General features: G+C 39.7%; 2 protein-coding genes across 2 annotated transcripts; one reads left to right on the top strand and one right to left on the bottom strand.

Annotated features, from left to right (window-relative positions):
* Window positions 1-8084: 8084 nt before the first annotated feature.
* LOC126368275 (uncharacterized) lies at window positions 8085-11648 on the top strand. The gene is made up of 3 exons (XM_050012172.1): window positions 8085-8259; window positions 10166-10316; window positions 11468-11648. The coding sequence occupies exons 1-3, from the start codon at window positions 8085-8087 to the stop codon at window positions 11646-11648; spliced, it is 507 nt and encodes a 168-aa protein (XP_049868129.1).
* Window positions 11649-12009: 361 nt separating this feature from the next.
* On the bottom strand, window positions 12010-23701 carry LOC126368128 (uncharacterized). Its single transcript, XM_050012003.1, has 3 exons — window positions 23596-23701; window positions 14586-14694; window positions 12010-14309 (listed from the first exon to the last, which is right to left on the bottom strand). Exons 1-3 carry the CDS (start codon window positions 23602-23604, stop codon window positions 12367-12369), a joined length of 2061 nt encoding a protein of 686 aa, XP_049867960.1. The 5' UTR covers window positions 23605-23701; the 3' UTR covers window positions 12010-12366.
* Window positions 23702-25155: the final 1454 nt, after the last annotated feature.

Below are 25155 nucleotides of genomic sequence, written 5' to 3'. Positions count from 1 at the left end.
AAATGTGTTGTGACACCAACCGGCGATTATCCCTGTATGCACTATGGGAGTGCACCCAAAGACAATCCCTGGTTCGTGTAGGACTATTGCAGATTATGGGAACAAAAGGAACTGGGCTATTGGGTTGGGGGTTAGTGAACCGGGATACTGGGGCTATGGGGGACTATGGCGCCTGCTCGACCAATGTTAATAACAGAGATACATTGGGCAGGCGGTGACTCGTCACTCACTGGTTGGGCCACCTATCTAGCCGACGCGACTGGACGGCAAGGCAGCAACATGGTTGTGAGCATCTCAGGGTATCAAGAGGTGTACACCGCTTTCTGCGAGGCGGTTTACCCGCCTTACCAACTCGCGACTTATGCATCTTTCACTTCCACCCTGCGAGCGTATAGCTCTAACGCCCCACTCTGGCTGGCCAATGAAGGCAAGCCAGAGGTGAGAGTCCTGCGGCCCCCGCTATGGTCCACTCCGGCCAGCCAGTACTGTCACCATCTTTGTTGCTCTTCTTTGGACTCTCTCTAGTAGTGCAATGTCCTTCCGATAGTAAAGTCTCCATATTTGAAACCCATGTTCTAACAGCGGTCTGACGTAATTGTAAAGCCTAAGAAACAATTCCGTATCTATATGGTAAAAAGCTTTTCTAATTATGTATAAGAGGGAGTTATCCTTCTTAGTGATTCCAATAATGTGTTCGTCCCCCTTTAGATTATGTGTTATCGTTATGCCAAGGTCCTTTTATTTTTTAACGCACTCGAGAGGTTTTGAGTCAATGGTGTAACTCAACGTGGGGTGGTTACTGCCAACATGCAACACAGTGCATTTGTCTACGTTTAATTTGATTAGCCAATCTCGGGTCCAAGCAATTACTCTATCAAGATCATCTTGGATTATATTATGGCTAATAAGTGGATCCCCGTTATTTTCGTGTCATCTGCAAAGAGTGATATATCAGACATGATACCATATTTAAGATCTGTAAGGTAGATACTGAATAAAATAGGTCCTAACACCGATCCCTGCGGCACACCGCTGAGGACTTTTCTGGGAACAGAGTATGATTCTCCGATGCGCACAGAGAATGTGCGATTTGACAGGAAGTCTTCAATCCACTTCACGACATTGCCTCTGATTCCAAAGGGCTCTAATTTAGCAATCAATCGTGTGACAGGAACTCGATCAAAAGCTTTTTCATAGTCCAAGTAAATAATATCTGTAGGTATTCGTGCCTCCCAATTTCTTGCACAAAACCATGTTGCTCCTCGATGATGACATTCTCTCGTGCCAAAAGCATCCTGTATATCCTATAATATGTAGATATCTTTGCATGGAATTATTAAAATCGAACATTCCATTCAAAATATATTACAAAGGAGATCATCGGCTTTCCATACTTTGGCCGGCCCAAATTTAAAAGTGCCGGTCAGAGAAAAAAAATGTGTCAAACCTTTCGAGTAGATTGTTCTGAACATTTTTTACTATGACACCAGACGTGTATGACCATTAGTTTGGCTTTAATTGAATTTTAAAAATCTCGATTTTTCATACATTTTGTAAAAAATAATATTATGTCCGTTGGGAAAAAGAGGTATACAGGCGTATTACAAAGGACCGTTAGAACATTTATTAGTATGACGCCAAACTTCTATGACCATTATTTTGACTTTTATTGGACATTCAGTTTTGGTTACTATGTTAAAGTTCAAAAAATTCAAAATTCAAAAATATTTATTTTTCAAAATTGGCTTACAAAGTTAGCGCTTTTTGAACGTCAAACAAAATTAAATTACTTACATATTAAAATGCCGGCCATCGAAAAAAATACGTCGAATCAGTCTAATAGTTGCTTCTCAATATTTTTTAATAACACCAAACATCTATGACCATTATTTTGACTTTTATTGGAATTTACGTTTTAGTTCAAATGTGAAAAATGTCGACCAGCAAAAATTTCATGTTGAGAGTATCGAGTAGATGCCTGTTAACATTTTTTTTCTATAGCGCCAAACTTGTATGACCATTAGTTTGGCTCTTAGTGTATTTTAAAAATCTTGATTTCTTATTTATTTTATATGCAAATAAAGTGCTTTGGGTAAAAAATGCGGTACGGTGGATTACAAAGGACCTTTAGAACATTTAATAATCTGGCGCAAAACATTTTTGACCGTTATCTTGACTTTTTATTCGTCTCTCTTTCCGTTTTGGTTCAAATGGGAAAATGTCAGCCAGCGAAACAAAATAAGTCAAATCTTTTGGTAAACGACTTGAAACGTATTTTTACTATACTACCAAATGTCGACTTTGGCTTTTATTGGACTTTTTTAAAAACTTTTTTTTATACATTTTAACATTGACAACAAGCAGAGCTTTCCCAATGACTAGTTATTAGTCAGATAAATACTTTGTGTTTTTGTTTTGTGTGTTGTTAGGTGAACTTCTATATTAATAATATCTGATTTTAGATATGACGTTGACTGCAGTTTTTGCATTCGACTCAACGTTACGGCCTAAGTTTAGGTTGAATTATGGTATTGATTCACCTTGACCGTAAATGGTTACCACCCTCCAAAGATAAGCTTGCCATCTAGTGACGAAACTCGTATTTTGGCATGACGTCTGAAGTATCTTTTAGGGAAAACAGGAGTCGGGTAGTTGTACTTTGCAAGTATGCCTATCACAATGTTGTGGTGCTACTCGGCTGATAACATAGTACCTCTATCACTCCACTGTTTATTCCTTGTATACACTTTTTTTTTAAAAAAGTAGCTTCTTAAGCGTGTATCACCATCAGGTAAGGTAGTGGTCAAACGCAAACCTATTTTTCAAAAGACGACCACCATATTACGCCTTTAGCAAGATAGTTCCATTATCACTAGATAAAACTTTTATTTGATTTTTGAAAAATCGAATTAAGTTCAAAATATTGGTCATAGTCGTTTAATGCCATAGTAATAAACATTCTGACGATCCTTTAAATAACGCGCCTGTTATATTTTATTTTTATACAAAATGAATCAAAATTCAAGTTTTTTTTTAAATCCAACAAAAGCCAAACTAATTAATGGTCATACACGTTTTTGTCATAGTGAATAATGTTTACAGGTATCTTCTCGATAGCTTTGCCATGTGTTTTTTGCTGACCGGCACTTTTCACACAGAAACTATAACGTAAAGTCCAACAAAAGTCAAAATAATGGTCATAGATGTTTGGTGCCCTAATAATAAATGGTCAAATGGATAAGTTCTAAAGGGATATACAAATATTGTTTCATGGCCGGCACTTCACATTTTCACCAAAAATGTATGAAAATTCAGTTTTTTTTTAATTCGAATAAAACCGAAAATATTGACCCTACAGCTTTGGTGCCATAGTAATAAATGCTCAGACGGATAAGTTCTAAGGATAATACCATTATTGTTACTTGGCCGGCACTTTACATTTTCACCAAAAATGTATGAAAAATACAGTTTTTTAAAATCGAATAAAACCGAAGATATTGACCCTACAGCTTTGGTGCCATAGTAATAAATGCTCATACGGATAAGATCTAACGGAATATAGCAAAATTATTTTTTGGCCGGCACTTTGACTTCTGGGCCGAAATCCGATGATCTCCTTTAAGTTTTTTAAGAGTTCATACGACACTACGACAGAAAATAAATTGGGCATAAGTAGGCATACATTATATTTAAATGGTCTTTGTTGGAAATCCTTACTTTTAATACAATATGCTTTTTATATGCGATAAAAAATATTTTCCCTTGAAATGGGAATTTTTCGGGTTTTTTCCCTCAGAATTGGGAAAATTCCCAAAACGCGGGAATTTTCCGGGTAAGAACCCAACACTATTTCCAACTAGTCAAATCAGTTACTTTTTACTATGCTCGAAATTACTATGGAATTTGTATGAAAGAGCAACCTCTGACGTCATAGAAAAACGTGACAAGATGTTGCACTAATTATTTCATTTGTCTTTATTAAATTTCGTGAATAAGTTAAATAGAAAATAAAAAACTTTTTTTTGACACCTTTAGATCTTCTAAAGGTCTTTATTTAGTAATCAGAATTTTATAATTTATCTTTGACCCAGGAAACTACCCAATTATTCGGGATTAGGATTTTGAAAAGATGAGTTCTGCTGAAATGTTATGTTAATTTTGGGTCCAAGTGTATGAGTGTTTAGGCGTTACTTGCTTATTGTGTTGCTGAAAACGTGGTAGATGTTGCTTGTACGGCAGTGCGCCCAAAAGTGAGCAGCGGATGCGTGCGCGCAGGGTGCATTCAACACAACCACTTGTAAGCAACAACAACAGTACTAGATATATATTTTTTCAGTTGCATAAAGCTGTACAATCATTTCAACCTCGGCTTGAGTTCTGTTTTGGATGCACCCAAAATTAAAAGTTAGATTGTGAATTAGAATTTATAGCTTGGAGAAATGGTTCTACAAGAGTTGTTACCTCACCGATAGTGGATAGTTATCAAATTATGAAAACTACGAAATACATTATTGAAACACACGTATATTTTCAATTCATCATCATCAGCCCATTAACGTCCCCACTGCTGGGGCACGGGCGTTCCCTATGGATGGATAGGGAGATCGGGTCTTAAACCATCACGCGGGCCCAGTGCGGATTGATGGTTATTAACGACTGCTAATGCAGCCGGGACCAACGGCTTAACGTGCATTCCGAAGCACGGAAGAGCTCAAAATGAAAACTTTTTTTTTGTGGTCACCCATCCTATGACCGGCCTTTGCGAAAGTTACTTAACTTCAACAATCGCAGACCGAGCGCGTTTACCGCTGCGCCACCGAGCTCCTCATATTTTCAATTCTTTTTTTACTTTTCAGAGATATTTATAAGAGGAGTTTCTGAACGCGCACTTCGATCTAGTAGGTCTCGACATGTAGATAATGAAATGGTACTTTCTTTAATATTAGGTTTGTTATTTTTATACTTTGTACACGGAGCAAGTTGTTTACTGTGCTACAATGGCACGTACACTCACACCGAGTACGGAGAGGATCCGCTAACTTATGAGGGCCTCTTCCCTCCCCCTCGGAACATAGTGGCACGAGAACAATGCGCTCGCACGATACTTTGCGAAGGTAAATAACTTATTCGTTTTTCTAGTTCTATTAGTAGTAGTCTTCTTCTTATCGTGTGGGTTGTGAGGTGGAATACCAGTCTCACCAACCCTGGTGTCAGGGTTATAATTGAGCCGCCAAAGGCCCCTGACATGACGTCATGTAACGATTACTCACTTACATCAGTAAATAGTAACCGGGACCAACGCTTAACTTGCCTTCCGAAGCACGGATCATCTCACTGCCTGCACTGTTCTAACCAAACTAGGATCTCTCAAAGTGATTTTTGTGATATGTCCCCACCGGGATTCGAACCCGGGGCCTCCGGATCGTGAGTCCAACGCTCAAACACTGGACCACAGAGGCCGTTCGTTAGTAGTAGTGGTACAGGTACTTAGTTCATTTTGCGATGGATGTACTTCTGGCTACCCCATTGGGATATAGTCGTGAGCTTATGTTAACTTATGAATGTTCTAGTTTGTTAGTCGAATATCGTGTTATGAATTTGTTGGGATGTACTGAGATCATTTCCATTTTAACACGAAAGGCGACTCTCCGCTCCCCACCAGCGGCCGAGCTAGGTTTACCTCATCCCCCTCGGTCTTACTTTAGTCTTCAATCGTATGGCGTCAGACGTCACACACACAGTTGCGCGTATGCGATAACGTCAATGTGTAGTGTCAGTGTAAAACGAGGTTATTTGTATGAAGTGTCCGGGGTTTAATAAATGTGACACAAGAAAACTCTAGTACCAAATGTGACTGCAAGTTATTTTGTCGTGATCTGTGGCTCTGGCTACCCCGGTAGAGTACTACACGACATCGCACTTCGAGTCCTTGACTATTCGAAACTTTCAAAATCATACAAGTAACAACATATTTTATTCCGCACACATACGAGAAAGATTTTAGAACATAAGTACACAATAAAGATAAAAGCACAATTGGCTGTTATTGCTTCTGCAATTTCTTCCAGGCGACCAGAATCATTTCGCTAGCCTGGATTGACCCACTGGTGGGCAAAGACTCCCCTCTGAGCTTCTAGTTCTCCCTGTCCTGCGGGATCTCTGTCTCAAACGCGTCCAGCGCGTGCTCAACATGATAAAATTATCGATCGATTCAATAAATTATGTCGAAATCGATAAGTTTGATTTTTCCCTAACACGCGTGTCACGTGATTTTGTTCGTATTTTGACCGAACGACATGACTATTTGGGTTCACATATTAGCACTAATCAACAAAACGACATAATTGTCTCGTCGGAATCGATAAAATGACGGTGACAAAATTTTATCTAGTTGCGCATGTTAGCCATACTGGTCGTCTCCATCGCTTCGGAGATTCCACCTATCATGCTGCTTTCTGCAAACATGACCGGCCCACACCCACTTTACAGTTTCCGAAAAACATATACCTATTTACTTAATTTATGTATGACACACTTTATCTTTATTATTTTGCAATCTAAACAATCAATTTTGATAAGGATGATTAAGTGACTATACACTAGCTATACACAAACCATTGGCACGCCGGCGTTGCCGCGATGGATTAAAATTAGCAATGATTTGCGAATTATCGCTCTTCAACTGGAGTTACCTACTTAAAAAAGCTAATATATATTTTGTAGGCGCTGTCACAAAAAGTCTCTTAATAACTTTTGAACGGCGTGTCGAGGAGTACTGATCATTTCGTTGGTGAAATCAGATCTTCGCTAGGTGCTATAACAAAAAAAGATGCTGGGGAAAGCCTCCTGGCACTGCGATGAAAAAATGCTTAACTTTTTAATGGCAGACCGACAAATTCTAGTTATCGTCATTTTTTCTGTTTAGTCAGAATCACGATCCGTGATGGTGGCAGTGCTAGGATAATAATAATAAAATTCTTTATTACTTAAACAAGGTACAATTTAAACAGTAAGGGATATCTATCTATTATTGGTGTACATTAACCTTCCAGTCGACCATATATGTATAAGACCGCTACGAGTTGGAACACAGCGCACCCTAATCCGTCGCATCACGCTATACTGTCATGGTATTCTATGACATGTTCGGTATGATAAGCAGCATGGGACAGTAATTTTATTTTCTTTTCTTCTCGTCTCTGATTAACGCAACGAACATAGTATGCCAATCGGTAATTTATGATTCATATTTTTGTTTAGCCCCGCCGCGTCCGATAACAGAAGTATTTTTAATGGTTTGGTTGATAAGTTCAACCAAATAAAGCGTTTTTAATTATATCAATAACGATTAGGTAAGGATATTTATGTACTCTGGGGCAAATCTTAATAAGCGTGTTCATTTATCGTTTGTATGGTAGACATCGTGAACTAGGTACATTTTCATGATCAGATTGATTAGTTCTAGACCTTTTGGCGACGTAGGTCACTTTCTATGAATGTCAATTTCTTTGTAGGTGATTTTCTGACTAGGTCACTTTCAGTGTTAGTCACTTACGCATTTTTTTTTTTAATATATTAGGTTTACCAACAGTTACAACATTATTACTACGCTTATTCAACAAACATAGGTTTTGTATTATACAGTCATTTTGCTCTGACGGTGAAGGAAAACAACGTGAAGAAACCTGCAAGTCTGAGAAGACTTCTCTCTTTGAAGACTTGTGGACTCCCCAACCCGCATTAGGCCAGCGTGGTGGCCCATTCCCAGGTTCTGTTCTTAGGTGGCATAGCCGAGATGCATTGTGTGACGGATCCGGCGGAGACTTGGTTAGGGGAGCTTAAGCTGGATATAGATCCACGCAGGATATTATATTTTTGTCTGCCATAATAATTCTTGGGAACAATGAATAAGTAGGTAGGAAAGGAGGTTCTAAATCAATTAATTTTCAAAATGAAGTTTACAAAACCACAGATCACAAAAGTATGCGTCAGTTCACGACTGATATCACTTGATACGAGAATATGAGCAGAATGTTTGTAATGGACAATAACAGCATGAGGATCTGAAGGCAACATGAGCACAGATGTGGAGGGCGGTGCAGCTAGGTTTGATACTTTGGTGCGTGGAGGGAGCTCGCGGGATCATGTGCTACAACTGCTCCACGACTCATGAGGTGTCCTCGGCGTGCGCTGGCGACTTCGCCCCGCCGTACCAGCCCTTCAACGCCACGCGGGTCTTGCTCGCCAACTGTACTGGAGGTGGTTACTGCTTATTTTTATTTTTTTATTCTTCTCTTTTGCTGTCGTGTGGGTTATAAAGGTATATGCATCGGTCATTATTTAGGTAGAACATATCATTAGACATCTAGGTTCACCAAATGTCGTTGCTTGTCTTTCGACGCTTTCTCACTCTTATCTACCTACCTAAAATGGTCTTCTTCTCTCGTGTCGGCTGTGAGGTAGATTACCAACCTCATCAACCCTGGTGTCAGGATTACTATTGAGCCGCCAAAGGCCCCTGACATGACTCATGTAACTTACTTACATCAGTAAGTAGTAACCGGGACCAACGGCTTAACGTGCCTTCCGTTTCCGAAGCACGGATCATCTTACTTTCGGACAATCAGGTGATCAGCCTGTAATATCCTAATCAAACTAGGGATCACAAAGTAATTTTTGTGATATTTTCTCACCGGGCTTCGAATCCGGGAACTCCGGATCGTGAGTCTAACGCTCTACCACCGGACCACGGAGGCCGTTTACCCCAAATGGTGGTTACGGGCGTGATGCGTGAGTGAGTTACTTATTTATGTGGATCTCCCATTTGTAAGTTTTGTGAGGATTGAGAAGCAGTTGAAGTGCGCCTTAGCAGACTTGGGTGTTTAGCAGACGAAGGATCTATGTATAAATTTTTGTATAATACAGGTACTCTACGTAATTGGAGATGTCCTTAGAAAAGGTTTAGTACGATCTACTCTGAACCGGCGTACGTGTATGAAGCGATTGATGAATGTGGAAGCAAGAGAAGTGTGTCAGGATCGAAGCAAATGGAATTCTATAGTCTCTGCCTACCCCGGTGGGAAATAGACGTGGGTGTATGTATCTACTCACTCTATTGTATCCTTTCTTTTTTTTTTATTAATACTCTTTCTATTTCTCTTTTGTTTTGTATATTTCCTGTTTGTGCAGTAAAGTATTCGTTATGTTATGTTAATAAAGCGGTAGTTATGGTACCAGCTACTTACCAAGGTATAGGTATAGGTAAGTAAAAAATGTTCGCTACATTTGGCCTAGTATAGCAGGAATAGGCGTCTATCGACAGAAGCAGGGCAATTACTTTTCCGAAATGATATTTGAAGTAGAAAGTATCGTATCTCTGTGTAGAGCTACATACCTAGTTTCCTAAGTCAGAGCTGTGGCAGAAGTTTCCACCGTAAAGGCAGAACGGAAAAATCCGGAAAACCGATAACCCTGATTTTTCTTGAAAAAATCTAGACGGACGACCACGATCAAAACGAAAGTCTTGTAATACTTTATTGTAACCACAATGTCGTAGATATAGCTGTTTACTCGTAATTACCGTTAAAGCAAACTTAAAAAACAGGCATCGATTGCGAAATTAAGTTCTTAGTTGTCATTAAGTATAAGTATCTAATAGTAGTACTGACTGCAACCCAATGTAGCCGCAAATGTCCTTTCTATACTGATAAAAAATACCTATATACTTACCTAAAGGTGATAGACTGATCACTTGTTACCATGCAGTTCATCACAACTTGTGGGTCTGCCTACAATAGAGTTACCAGCTGCGCCCATCAAAATATAGTTTTTTTCTTCTATTATTTTACGACCTCCGAAATATACTTAACTATTTAAATCTTTTAAAAATGTCGTTTACGGCCACCCATTAAATGTACTTATGAGTTTTATGAGGCCGCCAAGAGGCGAATTAATGATCAATTTACGGGGCAGGTGTGGTGTGCCCAATGCAGTTACTCCCCTGTAGATCCGAGGCTGCCAGCCAGGGTGGTCCCGTCTTGGTTGATTCCAGCCCCCCCCTCCCCCGGTTCCCCTACCCCTAAAGCTATGACACCGCCCTAGGGTCGCCACTGAGAGTTGCCAGCTAGACTTTACGTATGTGTTACTAATTTTCCGTGTATTCTAGAAAACGCGATGTGCTTCGTGCGGTCGTGGCGGGCGCGCGCGAACCACGCGTGGATCGTGCAGCGCGGCTGCTACCACGGCACGGGGCCCCACGATCCTGTCCTGAGGCTTCTGAACAAACCCACCAGAGCCATGACCTGCACGCAACGCAGGTACGCAACATAATATTACATATAAACAGCCTACTGCTCCGCTTTGGCCTCACATCGATCAAGCCGCAGTAACCTCCGGTTGATTATATTATAGGGAGGTCTGTTGTCTCCAGCAACGTAGATACCTACCTCTTACATCTTTTTTTATTATCTAGCCTACTCGTAGTCTGACGCGGCGTACATGTATGCAATAATGAGTTCGAGATCCCGCGGGATTGCAAATATCAATCCTCATAAATAAATGTAAAGTTAGGATGGCTGAAAACGATGAATACTGCTTGTTTGTGACAGTAAGGTTATACAAAACAAAATATTTTTTCAAAATAAAACAAAAACCTTTATTCTTCAATATTACTAACGAAATAATTAAGTTTTCTTTGGAAATCAGCATAATCAAAACAAAAAGTATAACTCAAGGAGATTCGCCTAATCCCGTCAATCTCGAATGGGATCTCGTCATATTAATGCTTCGGGATTGATCGACTGAGACGAGATCTCGCGAGATCGGGATCCTGCTATATCGGTATTGCATTCCCTAGTATGCAACGATTGATGTACGTGGAAGAAGCAAGAGAACTGTGTCAGGATCCATGAATGCTTACCCCGATGGGGAATAGGCGTGAGTTTATGTATGTGTGAACCCTACGAAATCCCACAAAGAAAGAACTTGCTCATCCGGTTTTACTTACTTATATTTTTGGTGTACTTCAGCGATCGGTAGCCCATATTCTCCTGGGACTGATGATATTAATGCTTCACAGCCGATTTCGGCTATCTACAAGCTATTAGGATTTAGGCTTAAAAGCTTGAAAAGTCTGACCTCTGGTGTGCATATAACGGATGGTACCTTCATATAGCTGATGTTGTACGAGGTTTACTGAAATATTGACGTAACCTACGTCCAATAGAAGGTACATATTAAACATTACAATGCCCCATGCTCACGTCGTCAGCGTAGAAATCTTGCTTCCCTCTAACCAGTTATCTAGCGCCTATTGAAATATACCTACCTATTTCAATTTCGTATGCCCACTGCTGATAGTATACGTAGGCGTTCTTTTTGGTAATAAATTCCATCAAAGCTCTTTAGTCTCTTTTAGTAAGTAAATGGAATTTAAGTACGTAGATATAATCCTAAATTGTTATTTCAGATTAATTGAAGCGGAATACAAAGTGTGTCTTTGTCGATCAAACTGGTGCAACTCTGCGTTTTCGAATGATGTATCAATGTCATTTTTGGTTTATATTTCGATTTTATTGTACGTGAATTATTTATTTAATGTCATTTGTATTAACGAATCGTCGCAGGCCCTCCGTCATATTTCCTTGTAGCCGTGGTGGAATAAATGTTAACAGTTTATAAGTAGCTTTCACTTTATCCAAGGTGCCTGTGTCTATTTCTACGAAAAGGATGGTAAGAAACGTGTGTCAGTGGGCCGCGTCCGCAGCCCCGCGACGCTTTTTTGTACACATACTTCCATCTAAACCTACAAATTATGAAAATAGATTTTCTTTAGCCACAATTTATCTTTTAATTTTCCACATTATACATACTCTATTACATTTTGTTCAGGTTTCTTTATGTAGGTACTTAATCAAAGTATTAGTGCTAGCTTTAAAAGGAAATACTTAAATTAATAATTATAATAATTTATTTTAGTACTTATTTTACAATAAATAAATTAAATTGACTTTGCGATTGTTTTCTATTCAGCGACAGGTTCTTTTAAGTTTTGTGATGATTGAACCACTAAAGTCTGTTCCTATACCAGTATACTAGTAAAGCCATAGATTACCTAATTATTAGGTCCCAATCACGGTCCTTATACTGCGCAAGTAAAGCGGTACAATCAATTTTAAATTGCATAAGATTTTTTTCGTCTTTTCGAGTCTGTCTGGATCTAGTTTGATAAATCCACAAATATGGCCACCATCGGTATTTATCTCGGATACAAACACGTTTGAGGTAACTTTGAACATCTACTACTGAACCGGTTTTTGGTATTTTGACAGGTAAATTACACTAGAGCCTGTGCACCGCGGGCCCCGCTCACCTCTGTTCGTCGTCGTCGTCGTCATCGTCGTCTTCGTCGTCATCATCTTCCTCGATGTCATCAAGCAGCGACCCCGTCTCACCAGTCACCGCCTCCGCCAAAATCCCCGCGATGCCGGTAGAATTCCGTCTGCTCTTCAAAAAGTTATACACGTAATTCTCCAACTTGTCCTCGTCAAACGGCAAAACTTCATCCAGAGCGATTTGTCTCTTTATCCGCTTTACTTTTGTATTTTTCTTTGTCTTAGTATAATCATTTTCGTCGTTGTCTACGATGCCTTTTCTGTAAATCTCCGCTGGGACTTCACTGCCGTCGCTCACGTCATATTTGATGCCGATATTGGTCTCCTGTATCTCAATGGAACCACGACCTTCATCTATCAATGATCTTAGGTTTTGGGCTCTATTTTTCCTAGTTACATCTGACTTCTCTGACCTTTGCGCGGAGTATTTCTCTTTAATAGGATGTAAGTGTTTCACTTCGGTAGTTTCGTTTGGTTTTGTAATTTCATTGTGGATGGTATCATTTTCGTCGATGGGTTTTGGTTTTGAACCATAGGTTTTGACTTTAGAATGTCCTTGTATGATCAAATACATAGGTACTGTGGGAGCTTCTGTCGTAGATTTTTCGTTTTCGGACACTGCAGATGAAGCGATGGTTGGCATGGGAGTGGTAAAGCGCATGTGTAGATAGGGATCATGGGTATACGATGTCTTATGTGGGAAACCATGACTTTGAGTGTTTGCGTGTAAAGCAGGCTTGACAATCGGTGGCGGCTGCATGGTTTGCATGGTTTCAAGTTGTACTGGATCTTCAGTTTCATGTTCCTTGTAAACATGAAGATTTTCTGACGCGTGCGCATAAAGATTATCTTCAGGTCGCTCTGGACCGTTCACCAATGGCATAGACATCATTGACCCCATCATGTCAAGAATACTGTTTTTATTGTCGTGTGGTCTGGAAAAGCCAGTCGGCGTTGTCTGGAATACAACACGATTTTTCTCAGTGGTTGTTTCTTCATTGTAATCGAAAATATCAGTGTAAATGTCTGTTGTTGTCTGTTCTGGAATGTATGTCGGGTGAGTCTGCGTAACAACCACTGTTGTCTGCTCTGTCGTAGTACTAGGTAACGTAGGAATAGCTGTAGGTACGAATGTAGGCAGGAATAGTGGGTTTTGGGTTACTGGAGGCGGCGGAGGAGCCTCCGACAACATTGGTCTATAAAATGAATAAGGCTGCTTAGAGGACTCATGATCATTAAAAATCAAGTTATATGTATCGTTGGCTTCAATCTCGTTAGTAGGAGTAGTGGGTCCCCAGCCTGCATAATCGCTGCTCACGTCACTACTGGGCATGGATTGTGTTTGATTCGTGTTATAAACCCAATTCTGACTCGTTGTTGATGACTGATAAATCAAATTAGATTCCTGTAGAGCGTACAAAGACGTTATATGTTCTGGTACTGCGGTGGTTTCCTTCGTGAATTTTGGCGGACTAGTTACTTTAATTTGGGAAGTGGGCAGTGCTAGTTTGTCGTCTAGAATGAAAAGTGAGGGTTTGTGTCCGGGAGGCGGAGGCGGTGGCGGGACGAGTATAGTCATGGGGTAGTGGTCGTTGATTTTGTACGTGTAGTCTTCGTATTTGTGAGGTGGGGGGCGGTGGTGGCGGCGCGGCGGCGGCTGGCGCGGGCCGACGCTCGGCTTGCGGGAGGACACTCCGAGCATAAGCACCTCGGACTTCCTCTCCGGGTAATGCTCGCGTTCAAGCCTGGTGTCATCAGCCCAGTAGTGCACTCGCTCCAATATAGGCGGCTCGTAGTCATACGTCGGGTCGTTGCGAAGTGGATCTCCTCGCCCCGTCAGCGGCTTCCACTGATCGAAGTCCATCCGCGGAGAGAATATTGATGCCAGGCTGCTTAGGTTGGTTTTATCTTCTGCATCTGTAAGATTTTAGATCGACAATTTAGATTGCATTCAGATTTTTTCATTCGAAGTCTTTTCTAGGGTGCGTTTACACCAAAGCGGAGTAAAGAGGAAACATGAGTAGACTTGTAGGAATCGACTTATACTACAAGGTAGAACGACAGAGCGTATTCTCTCTCGCTCTCACCCACGCTGCTATTAGTCGATTCCGCGCGTCTCCACTAGTGTCCTTTCTTCTCCGCTTTCCGCTCCGCTTTGTTGGAAACCCACCGTTGATCATATGGAATACATACATGAGACATTTGCGATATGTTTTAGGGACGTGGTGTCTACAGGCCCTGGCTCAGGGTTGGCACACACGAGCAGCCAGTTCAGTCCTACTAGGAGCGTGGCGATCTCCCTCTGTGAACATAAAAATGATTCTCTTTAAGGACTATTTATTCAGAAAGCACAGTCCGGATCTTAGTACATTGTTTATAAGTACTTATATATTTTTTCACATCAATGGGTAAGATACGCCGTATACGATTTGTTTGCTTAGTATGCTCTACTATAATAGCTACTACTCGACTTGTATGACATAATTAATAAATGTGTGATATTTTAAACACCATTACAACTTATGTATTTTTCTAGATATTCCATTGCTTTTTAGCGACATTACATCCATTTGCAGGTCAACTGACCCTAATTACAAATAATAAATCGTATGAACTTACGCGCAGTTTCCATGCAATTAGAGCGGTGGGGATTGTCAGTTTTTTGGGCAGTTTTCAGCGCGAGCGCACCTCGTTAAAATGCCGGCGAAGGAAGACCGACGAGCTAATTTAACATTTTAACCATCCTCCTTATTTATGTAGGTAGGCAAGTAAGTAGCGTGAAATATTTGACCCCGATCGCTTTTTTCGGAAAAATGTAGATTCTTAAACGCTGAATATGTGTGTTAACGAGCACTTGTTATTAATATTGGTAGTTAGGTACGGTGGTCCCCACAGCCAAACTGCTGGTTAATTTATAGCTGTCTTCCAAACTGCGTAGACGGCGCAGGCTCATCCAATTACTTGTAATTTTCAACCGTGACAAAAAATAATTCAGTGTTCGAGTAATATTCGCCGTCTTACAGGTATTTTGCTGTATAAAATTATGTTTGAAAAAAATTAACGCGGTAAGTATAACAAGCTTTTCTCCGCAAGTGACACAAATGTTGACTTCCATCCGCAAGCTGCAGATGTGTGGTGTGTCAGGTCGACTGGCCAGTGAGAATCAACCATGGACTCCACTTAGAATGCACTATGTTGTACAGAGTTGTACTACAGGTACCAGAACAATGTGCTACATACCTCTCTGTAAGTAAAGTTAGGTATTTACGACGCACGGGTCGTAACTCAGTTGTTCATTGTTTGCCCATCAACCTGGGTTTGCTCAGTTCCGTGTTTGAAACCCTAATATTTGGACAGTGGACAGTCACATTCTCATCAAAGATCTTAGATAATCTTATAAAGTCGTAAGATTACGTAGGTACATATAAGGGATCCTTTAATGAAACGCGAACGAGATACAATCTCAAGTTTCTGGGTTTATAGTTAACTAATAGGTGTGCGAAAACTAGTAGTAGACATCATCGTAAATTGTGGTCTTATATATTATTAAGTTATTTAGTGTTTTAGGACATTGCGCCATCAGGCAATTATATTTTTAAATCATATTTTCAAAAAATAAAATATTTTTTATAAGAAAATGAAGAGTGGCTTGTAAGCAATCCATCATAACTATTTGACAACTGTTGACATTGCGCTCTTATAAGTATAAGTAAGTATGCCCTAATGTCAACTTACAATATTTATTTTTAGATGAATTGCTCCCTTTTAGACCTCCAGATTATAAAGTAGACAATAGTGTTGAAGTAACTGCGTTACTTGGTTGAGCTAAAGCGGTGAGTTCCAGTGATATGGAGTAGCTAGATCAGCACCAGGATGCGATGGACGCCGCAGTGAAAGCGGCGCGTGCGGCGAATCGCTAACTCAGGTGTTACATGACGGGAATCGGACTAAGGTGTTTTGCATCTGATTTGCCCTCTTTTATGCGTCCTTTCACTCTCTTATATCATTTTTACGGCTTATATTTGAAGAACAAAAACAAAGACCACCACGGGTTAAAAGGTGTACCTTGGTGGTGTACCACCTAACCTAAAAATGCTCGGTATAATGCGGGTACTTTAATTCATCCTGCAATGACTGTTAGGGTATTTGACGAGGTCAAAAATAAATAACAAAATGGTAATCTAGAAATAGAAATCAGTCTAAGATGATCAAAAATCTGTTTACTTAATTATTATTTTCAACCATTTTCCGAATATTAATTACGAAATGAGTAACAATGAGTATGACGTTTGACCGCGTTTATTGGTGGCGTCACTACGCCAGTAATTAGGTACTGAGTAGTTTCCTAGGTTAAAGACAAAATATGAAATTTTGATTATTATTAACATAACACCCTCCGTGGTCTAGTGGTTAGAGCGTCAGGCTCACGATCTGGAGGTCCGGGTTCGATTCCCGATGGGGACATTGTCGAAATCACTTTGTGAGACTGTCCTTTGTTTGGTAAGGACTTTTCAGGCTTGAATCACCTGATTGTCCGAAAAAGTAAGATGATTCCGTGCTTCGGAGGGCACGGTAAGCCGTTGGTCCCAGCTATTAGCCGTAAAAACACCTCCACCAACCCGCATTGGAGCAGCGTGGTGGAGTATGCTCCATACCCCCTCCGGTTGATTGAGGGGAGGCCTGTGCCCAGCAGTGGGACGTATATAGGCAGTTTATGTATTAACATAAGGACAGATCACACACACACACACAAACACACATTCTTATTTATATAAGGACAGATCTAAATGTGACAAAAAACGTTTTCTTGTTTCCGTTTAACTTACATATGAATTTTAATAAAGAAAAATGTAAGTAATAATAAGTGCGACATTTTATCAAGTTTTTCTATGACGTCTCAGGTTGCTTTTTCATACAAATTTCATAGTATTTTCGTGTTTTGACGTTTAGTAAAAAGTAACTAAGTTGACTAGTTGGAAACTACCCTATTCTTTTCAAACCTAAGGCAATCGTGCTAAAGTTACCTAACTGTTAATTTATCTGTTACCGGTAGACAACAGCGCCTTGCGTGATTGGAAACATTTACATGTTTATCTCTTGTCGCACGATGAATCACTAATTTATAATTACGCATCGTAACGTAACTTACCAGTGACATATCGTATGTCCTAACTGTTATAATATGAGTACAGTTTCAAAGCTTTGTTTATGTATTTTCGTATAACAAGCGATATGTATGACAGTGTTTGATATTTGTTTTTTTCAGTTCTGCCAACTTCTGACGAACAGTTCGTCATTGTTGTACGATGAAGTGTAGTAGGTAAGTACTGTGTGTGTTTGTCCTTTTATTTATTTTCTAGATGTATGTCATAAATCATCAATCAATCATCATCAGCCCATTAACGTCCCCACTGCTGGGGCACGGGCCTTCCCTATGGCTGGATAGGGAGATCGGGCTTTAAATCATTACGCGGGCCCAGTGCGGATTGATAGTTATTAACGACTGCTAATGCAGCCGCGACCAACGGCTTAACGTGCCTTCCGAAGCACGGAGGAGCTCGAGATGAAAACTTTTTTTTGTGGTCACCCATACTATGACTGGCCTTTGCGAAAGTTGCTTAACTTCAATAATCGCAGACCGAGCGCGTTTATCGCTGCGCCACCGAGCTCTTTGTACATTGACCAAATTGGAGAGGTCCTTAGAAAAGGTTCAGTACGATCTACTCTGAACCGGCGGCGTGCGAGTATCTGAAGCAAGAGAAGTGTGTCAAGATCGAAGCAAATGGAATTCCATAGTCTCTGCTTACCCCAGTGGGAAATAGGCATGAGTTTATGTATATATGTTATTAATTTAAAAGGTACAAGCAACAGGTAACAATCATGCATGACATAAAAAAAGGTTACAGATGTTGGTAATAACCAGATTGAAACCCAAAATGTGGTTTAAGTACACGGCATGGTTAGTAAATTTTGTAACGCTTGGTTAGTTACAGTTAAATGCTAAAAAGTTGTTGATTACTAAGTCTTCTTCTAATCGTGTAGGTTGTGAGTTGAGTACCAACCTCATCAACCCTGGTGTCAGGGTTATGATTGAGCCGCCAAAGGCCCCTGACGAGGCTCATGTAACGATTACTAGGTAACTACTAACGATTACTAAGTATTACTAAGTAACAACAAAAGAAGAAAAGGAAAGAAAACCTTCTGTCATAGAGGATAAGTGTATTTAAGCTAAGTATTAAATTAGACAGATTGGTTTGCTGGCTGAAGACTTCTCCGTTGTGTGTTTTCCCGGTGAGATTGAGAATACTCAGCGGCCATTTGTCCGGCCAAGTTGTTTACACCATCTGCGGCAAAGTCTCAATCTTCTTCTTCTATCATGTGGGTTGTGAGGTGGATTACCAACCCCATCAAGCTATTGAGCCGCCAAAGGCTCAAGTGGCTCATGTAACGACTACTTACTTACATCAGCAAGTAGTAACCGGGACCAACAGTTTAACGTGCCTTCCGAAGCACGGATCATCTTACTATCGGACAATCAGGTGATCAGTCTGTAATGTCCTAACCAAACAATCACAAAGTGATTTTTGTGATATGTCCTCTCCGGATCGTGAGCCCAACGCTCAAACCACTGGACTACGGAAGCCGTTAATAGTTGTAATTCTCAATAAGTCACGTGAAAAAGAAGTCCTTTGTGTGGTGGTGAATGTGAGCACTTAGTTAAAAAACTTAGCAGGGGTGGGGGGGGTTTGGTGTAGCTGCATGACCGACGCAAGCTCATACATTATCGTTACCGCACCAGCGGCACGTTCAGCAAATATTTACCCGACGCGACTTTCCTTTTCTAATTCTATGAGCTGTTGTGGTTAACCCAATCCTATAGTTTTGCTAACTGAACGAAATTAATACTCTCTGACCACGTGCCGAGAAGGTGAAAACGTGTGGTGTGCTTGTCTGCAAATATAACATGACAATATACAAAATACACACGACAACAGTGCAAATACTTAATCCCAAGGTACTTAAACAAATGTTTTAAAGCCTGCCCTGTCTAAACAACCCAATTGAAATGCAAGTTAAAAAGTTAGTAAACTTACTGATCCAATTATGAATGACAATGTTTTAAGTTTAACGTTGCTTGTTTGAATTTGTGGATACAAACTACCTTGAATTGTAGCAGTTTTAGGTTTCAATAAAATACTTACAATCAAAGTTGGCGGTGTACAAAACCGTAGTTTCAATATAAGTACCTCTAATGTAGAGTCATTTAGAGCATCGCTTGATAGCAATAAAATCTTACTCATTTATAAAACGATATAAATTATAGGTAGAAAAGTAATTTCTAAATATTCGTATGAACGTCACTTTACGGTCAAAGATTGAAAAATAAATGAAAAGCACGGCGGCAGAGGTTTTGCCTTATTTCGGTGGCGCAAATCCATCCATCTGCGGCAAATCTACAATAAGACACGTCAAAAAAAAGGTGGCGCAAATAATGCGCAAAAATATATTTTTGCATGTTTTTGTAAAAGTTCGCTATTATTAAGGATTTCATTTTATTAGAAACCCTATCAAAAACTCACGCTTTTATGGTCCGATTTTTGTTACATTTCCAGTCACATTATATGTACATGGGTGTGCGTACGGTCACGAGCATTAATATGTGTACACTTTGGTACCATGTCACATTAACTTTTTTGACAAATTGAACTGTAAGTCTCACTAAATGTCAAATATGTTAGTGCGGCAGAGTCCTAAAGTGGGTACATTATATTGCTAATGACTGTATACATAGTGAGCGTGTAACTGCGATGGATTGTCGTGGTGTGTTGTGTGATAGGGCAATAGAGAAACTTATCACGAGGTCACGATGCTCCAGAGCACAGAACATCGCCACCGGGAGACTGTATATCACTCACATTTCCTATCCGCTTTCCCCTAATAGCACATTTACTATGTAGCGTCATAATAGCATCGTAGTACAGTCATGAGCAATATCTTACTTTTAGAACCCTGTCGCATTAACATATTTGATATTTAGTGAGACTTACAGTCTAATTTGTCGAAAAAGATAATGTGACATGGTACTAAAGTGTATATAGGTGTAGGTACCTAGGTACATACTATGCTCGTGAACATAAAGATATAATGTAAATAATGTAAATAAATACTTAGATACGTTCATATACAGGGTGTTAGTGACATCGTAACGAATACTCAGGGGGATGATTCAGGCCATGATTCTGAGTTAATATCAAGTGGAATTTTTCGTCGCAAAATTCATGACTTTTTTTATTTTTTTTTAAATTATTTTCAATTCTACATATACTTTTGCGATGAAAGCTTCCACTTGATATTAACTCAGAATAATCAGCTGAATCATCTCCCTCAGTATTCGTTACGATGTCACTTACACCCCACACAAGTACATACGGTAGCCATACAAGTAGGTATGGGTGTTAGTAACACCGTAACGAATACTGAGGGGGATGGTTCAGGCCATGATTCTGAGTTGATATCAAGTGGAATTTTCAGTCCGAATATTCCTGAATATTTTTGTGTTTTTTTTAATTATTTTCAATTCCATCCTTTTGCGATGGCCTCAATCACCCCTCAAAGTTTTCGTTACGATGTCACTAACACCCGTTATATCTAAGGTTTGTCATTTATCTATGAGAAAATATAGGAACAATTACCTACATGACTATCACTATGAACATCTACTTATATCGAAATAAAAAAAAACGTTCTAGGCTTCAAAACATATTAACGAAGATTATTTGTAGGTAAAGACTTTGCTTTTAAACTTTGGCTTTTTGCAAAGTTTTCGAAGACACTACCTAACCTACTTATTCTTTATTATCATGTACCTACTTACTTTCATGTATAATTGTTAGATGATTTTATAAGTAAGTACCTACTTTGGTTGTTAGGATATCGCCTGTGATAATTTCAAACTTTATCCATGTCCCGGTCAATGAACCGCAATAATTTACTATCAGAATGAAGGTCAGAGTAAACTTGCCAAAAAGAACCCCACTCATTTGTCAGCCTGGACTTTACACGATCCACGTGCACCGTATCGGCTAGCGAGAACAACACTTAAGTTAGATTTATCTTCCGATACGAACAGGTTTTTTGCACGTATGAATAATTATTCACGCACTTCCGAAAAACTTGTATTTATTTGGCAGTGAAAGTTTTTGAGCATTTATTTATAAAAGTTGATGTTAATACGGGCCGGGGGAGGGGCGCAGGCGCGGGGGCGTGGGAACGCGCGCGCAGACCGAGTGGCGGCGGCTGCGACGCCGCGGAGCCCGCCCGCCCGGCCGCCCGCGGCGACTACCGGAGACCTCACCATGTAACTTCAGTTTCTATCAAAGTTGATTAGCTAAGGGTGTACCTAAAACCACATTTTCAATTACCATCAGGTGTAAGAGAGTTGCGCGCGTTGTGAAAATATCTATCTTCAGTCAAATAGTAAGTATTGAAATTTTAGCGTATCACAGGATATAATTTCTATCAACTTACACCAACACCCCTCAGCTCTGTTACCTCACACACACACCTTACCACACAAGGATCTTTAATACCTACTTTTCGTCCTTTCATAATTAAAAACTTTAGAAACTAGAACTAGTTATCTTAATTCTATGACAATAGTCATAAATCGTTTCAAACAGACGTATTGTGACGGCCTCATGGTGATGATGATGACGACAATTTTATTCATCATCATCGACCTATTGTTGTATTGTGACGACAATTGATTTTGATGACGACATTTTATTCTGCGCTAAAATTGATACTATTCTTGCAGCTTCAACTTTCGGTGTAGGTTTTGACTAACCAAACTTATCGCTATCAAAAACTATTTATTCCAGTTTTACCTTTAAAGCAAGTAGGTACCCGCTCTAAACAACCGTAGAACGATACTGGCCTCAAGCCAAACAACCCTTGATGGTTCCTTCACATGGTGACTTGTAGTTTCCAGTAGTATTATTAGTGTGGGTGTAAGGAAAGAAATATTAACACTTTCACATGGTTTATGTGTCGATGACCCCCGGCGCTGAGGATGAGCCCACGCGGCCGCGACTGGCGAGGTAGCCGACTGATTTCCCTGGATTTTGATAATAATTTCTATTAACTATTGACTAAGGTCAGAAGAAGACCGTTGCAGCTTTTCTATCTCGCTTCCGCACTTCATTTTTAAATGTCATAAATAACTTTAAAACAGATGATTTTGAGTTTAAGTATAAAGTATTGCGGGAAGGTACGATTGTAAATTTGTAAAAAATACTTGGGAAAATGCAGTTTAACTTAAGTAATTGTTATATTTAGACTAGGTATTTAAAATTTATTCAGAGTTTGAAAGGTTTCATTATTATAGTATCTATTTAAAGGAACATGTTATTAGTTTAGCCGTACAATCCAATTTGAGATAGAAGTCAAGAGGGAAACCACTGCTCTATTTTTCCCTAAAAATTAGCATGGAGAGGAGTGCTACACCGACAAGAGCGTGGCTCTTAAATTAGTGATGTGATGAATGCAATTTGAATACTTATTCATCTACATGTGCGTATAAAACTTGAAATGATGAAAATCTTTATCAATGAATGAGCTTTCTTGCGACAGACGGTTCCGCAACTTTTAAGTTCAAAGATATTAACCAATCTTTTTCAATTTTTATATTGTTTTTTTAGCTAGCTTTATACTTACTTTTTATCTACATACGTACATAAACTCACGCCTATTTCCCACCGGGGTAAGCAGAGACTATGGAATTCCATTTGCTTCAATCCTGACATACTTCTCTTACTTCCTCCACATTAATCAATCGTTTCATACGTCATCAATTAATTTTATTTTTTATCTATTTGTCCTAAATGCAATACACCTTATCTTTCAACTTAAGTAAATGTTTCTTCAAACACCTCAAAGAGTAAAGCTTCTCGGTACAAAAGACATCAACGAGATCTGTTTTCGTGAAAATATACCTTGATTAAATTATGGCGCATTTTTTAAACTTCAAAAAACTAATAAAGTTATAGTTATTATAATTTATAGAAAAACACACGAAACAATTAAGTACAGGGTGTATAACCAATCTAAGTTACCAACAATGCGTACAGCTTAGTTCTACCAGCAATAGGTAACTAGGTGACTATTAAAAAAGCGTCATTATTTAAAATACAATTAATCTTACCAAATCCATAATAGTAGCTCGTAGAACACCTCACTGACACGATAAATCACAACGCGTAAGGTCCGTGAAGGCACTGCGCACGCGCGTGTTGTGCGCGATGTCTGCGCCGCGTCTGCGGCACTGCGGCCATAGCGCACGCGCCTCCCACGACGCGAGACCCGTTCTTGGCTCCTTGCATCAAATGTCAAGTGTATGGGTGCCTTTGATCCGGCCAAGTAGTTAATGCCATTTGCGGCAAATCTACAATAAGTCACGTCAAAAAAGGCTAAGTATAATAATACATGTACTTAAGCACAGCAGCAGAGGTAAGTATTTGCTTATTTTAGTGAGGATTCTTTTTAGTCAGGAGTTGTTTTGTTATCGAGCTGCGCCTGCGATGTTAGTTGTGGAACATTTTTCATCTAGGCTCTATGCTAAGGAAAATTGACATTATCGAAAGAGAAAGAAGAATTGTGATTATTCTAATAGTTGCTTAACGTGTCCCTAAACTAAAAGGTAGCTTATCTCTCAAAAAGATCTCTTCCAGCCAACCCCTTTTGAAGTGAAAGGACAAAGTAGGTGATCACACTTTGTTGTGAGAACACTTTCCTAACCAAGATAAATCACAAAGTTATTTTTGTGATAAGTACCTATGTCCCTGTCGGGATTCGATACCGGGACCTGCGGAACGTGAGACCAATAACCAACCACTGGACCACGGAGGCCGTTACACGCATATTCTACATTTCCTAATTTGCTACTATATTTTTAAACTTCCAAAAACATTTAACATATGCTGACGACTATGTCCCAATACTCAGAGGTATATTCTTCGCAAGATAAACTAAGTAAGTAGGCACCTTCGCCTCACCGAACTTTTTGTTAGACCAACGTTAACCATATCGCCGTCTATAATGGTCGAGCCAACTGTGTGAAAACTGGACTTGAGATAAATTAATAGGGTGAATATCAAAATATGCCAAGTTAGGTGGCGAACTTTCATATAATTTTTTCGTGAAAAATTGGATTCCGACATGAAAAAGGATAGTTCTAGCTACGAGGTAACTTGTTCCTCATTTATGATAATCACCCAATAACTCATTCGTGCAAGTCCGGTACCGGAGTTCGAACTGACGCTCCCCGTTTGAGAAGCAAGCCGGCAAACTATAGGACCACAGTAACTACTTACTACCTACAAAAACTAAAATTTAAAATTATTATGCGTCGAATTCTCCCATCGATACCTTTTTTTTTTGACGTGACTTATTGTAGATTTGCCGCAGATGGCATTAACTACTTTGCCGGACAAATGGGGAGCTCTGAAAGCTGTCACCCGGTACAACGTTTAAGACAACAGGCCTGAGCGTGCCCAATTGGGCGCGAACCTCGGCTCTGGGCGTCGTCTGAGAGGAAAAATATTGGAAAGAATTAATCGACCCTAGTGGGTCGATAGCGATAAGCGCTGATTGAGGGAGCCCATTGATACCATGTACAAACCGAGTGTGGGTAAAGAATAACTTAATACAAATCTTGTTTTTTCAGGCCAATGAGACTATTTTACGATTTTTGTTTTGTACGACT

This window comes from Pectinophora gossypiella, chromosome 7, assembly GCF_024362695.1.
Source record: "Pectinophora gossypiella chromosome 7, ilPecGoss1.1, whole genome shotgun sequence".
NCBI classification, from domain to species: Eukaryota; Metazoa; Arthropoda; class Insecta; order Lepidoptera; family Gelechiidae; genus Pectinophora; species Pectinophora gossypiella.
The sequence above is the reverse complement of the archived record's forward strand: the minus strand, read 5'-3'. Positions and strand labels throughout refer to the sequence as shown.

What these genes read in the sequence shown, in the direction of transcription:
- LOC126368275 (XM_050012172.1), top strand. Translation starts at nt 8,085, where the DNA reads ATGTGGAGGGCGGTGCAGCTAGGTTTGATACTTTGGTGCGTGGAGGGA. An exon ending in GCTCGCCAACTGTACTGGAG is followed by an intron (nt 8,260 to 10,165) that starts GTGGTTACTGCT and finishes CGTGTATTCTAG; the next exon opens with AAAACGCGATGTGCTTCGTG. An exon ending in ATGACCTGCACGCAACGCAG is followed by an intron (nt 10,317 to 11,467) that starts GTACGCAACATA and finishes TTGTTATTTCAG; the next exon opens with ATTAATTGAAGCGGAATACA.
- LOC126368128 (XM_050012003.1), bottom strand. An exon ending in ACATATCGCAAATGTCTCAT is followed by an intron (nt 14,310 to 14,585) that starts GTATGTATTCCA and finishes AAAATCTTACAG; the next exon opens with ATGCAGAAGATAAAACCAAC.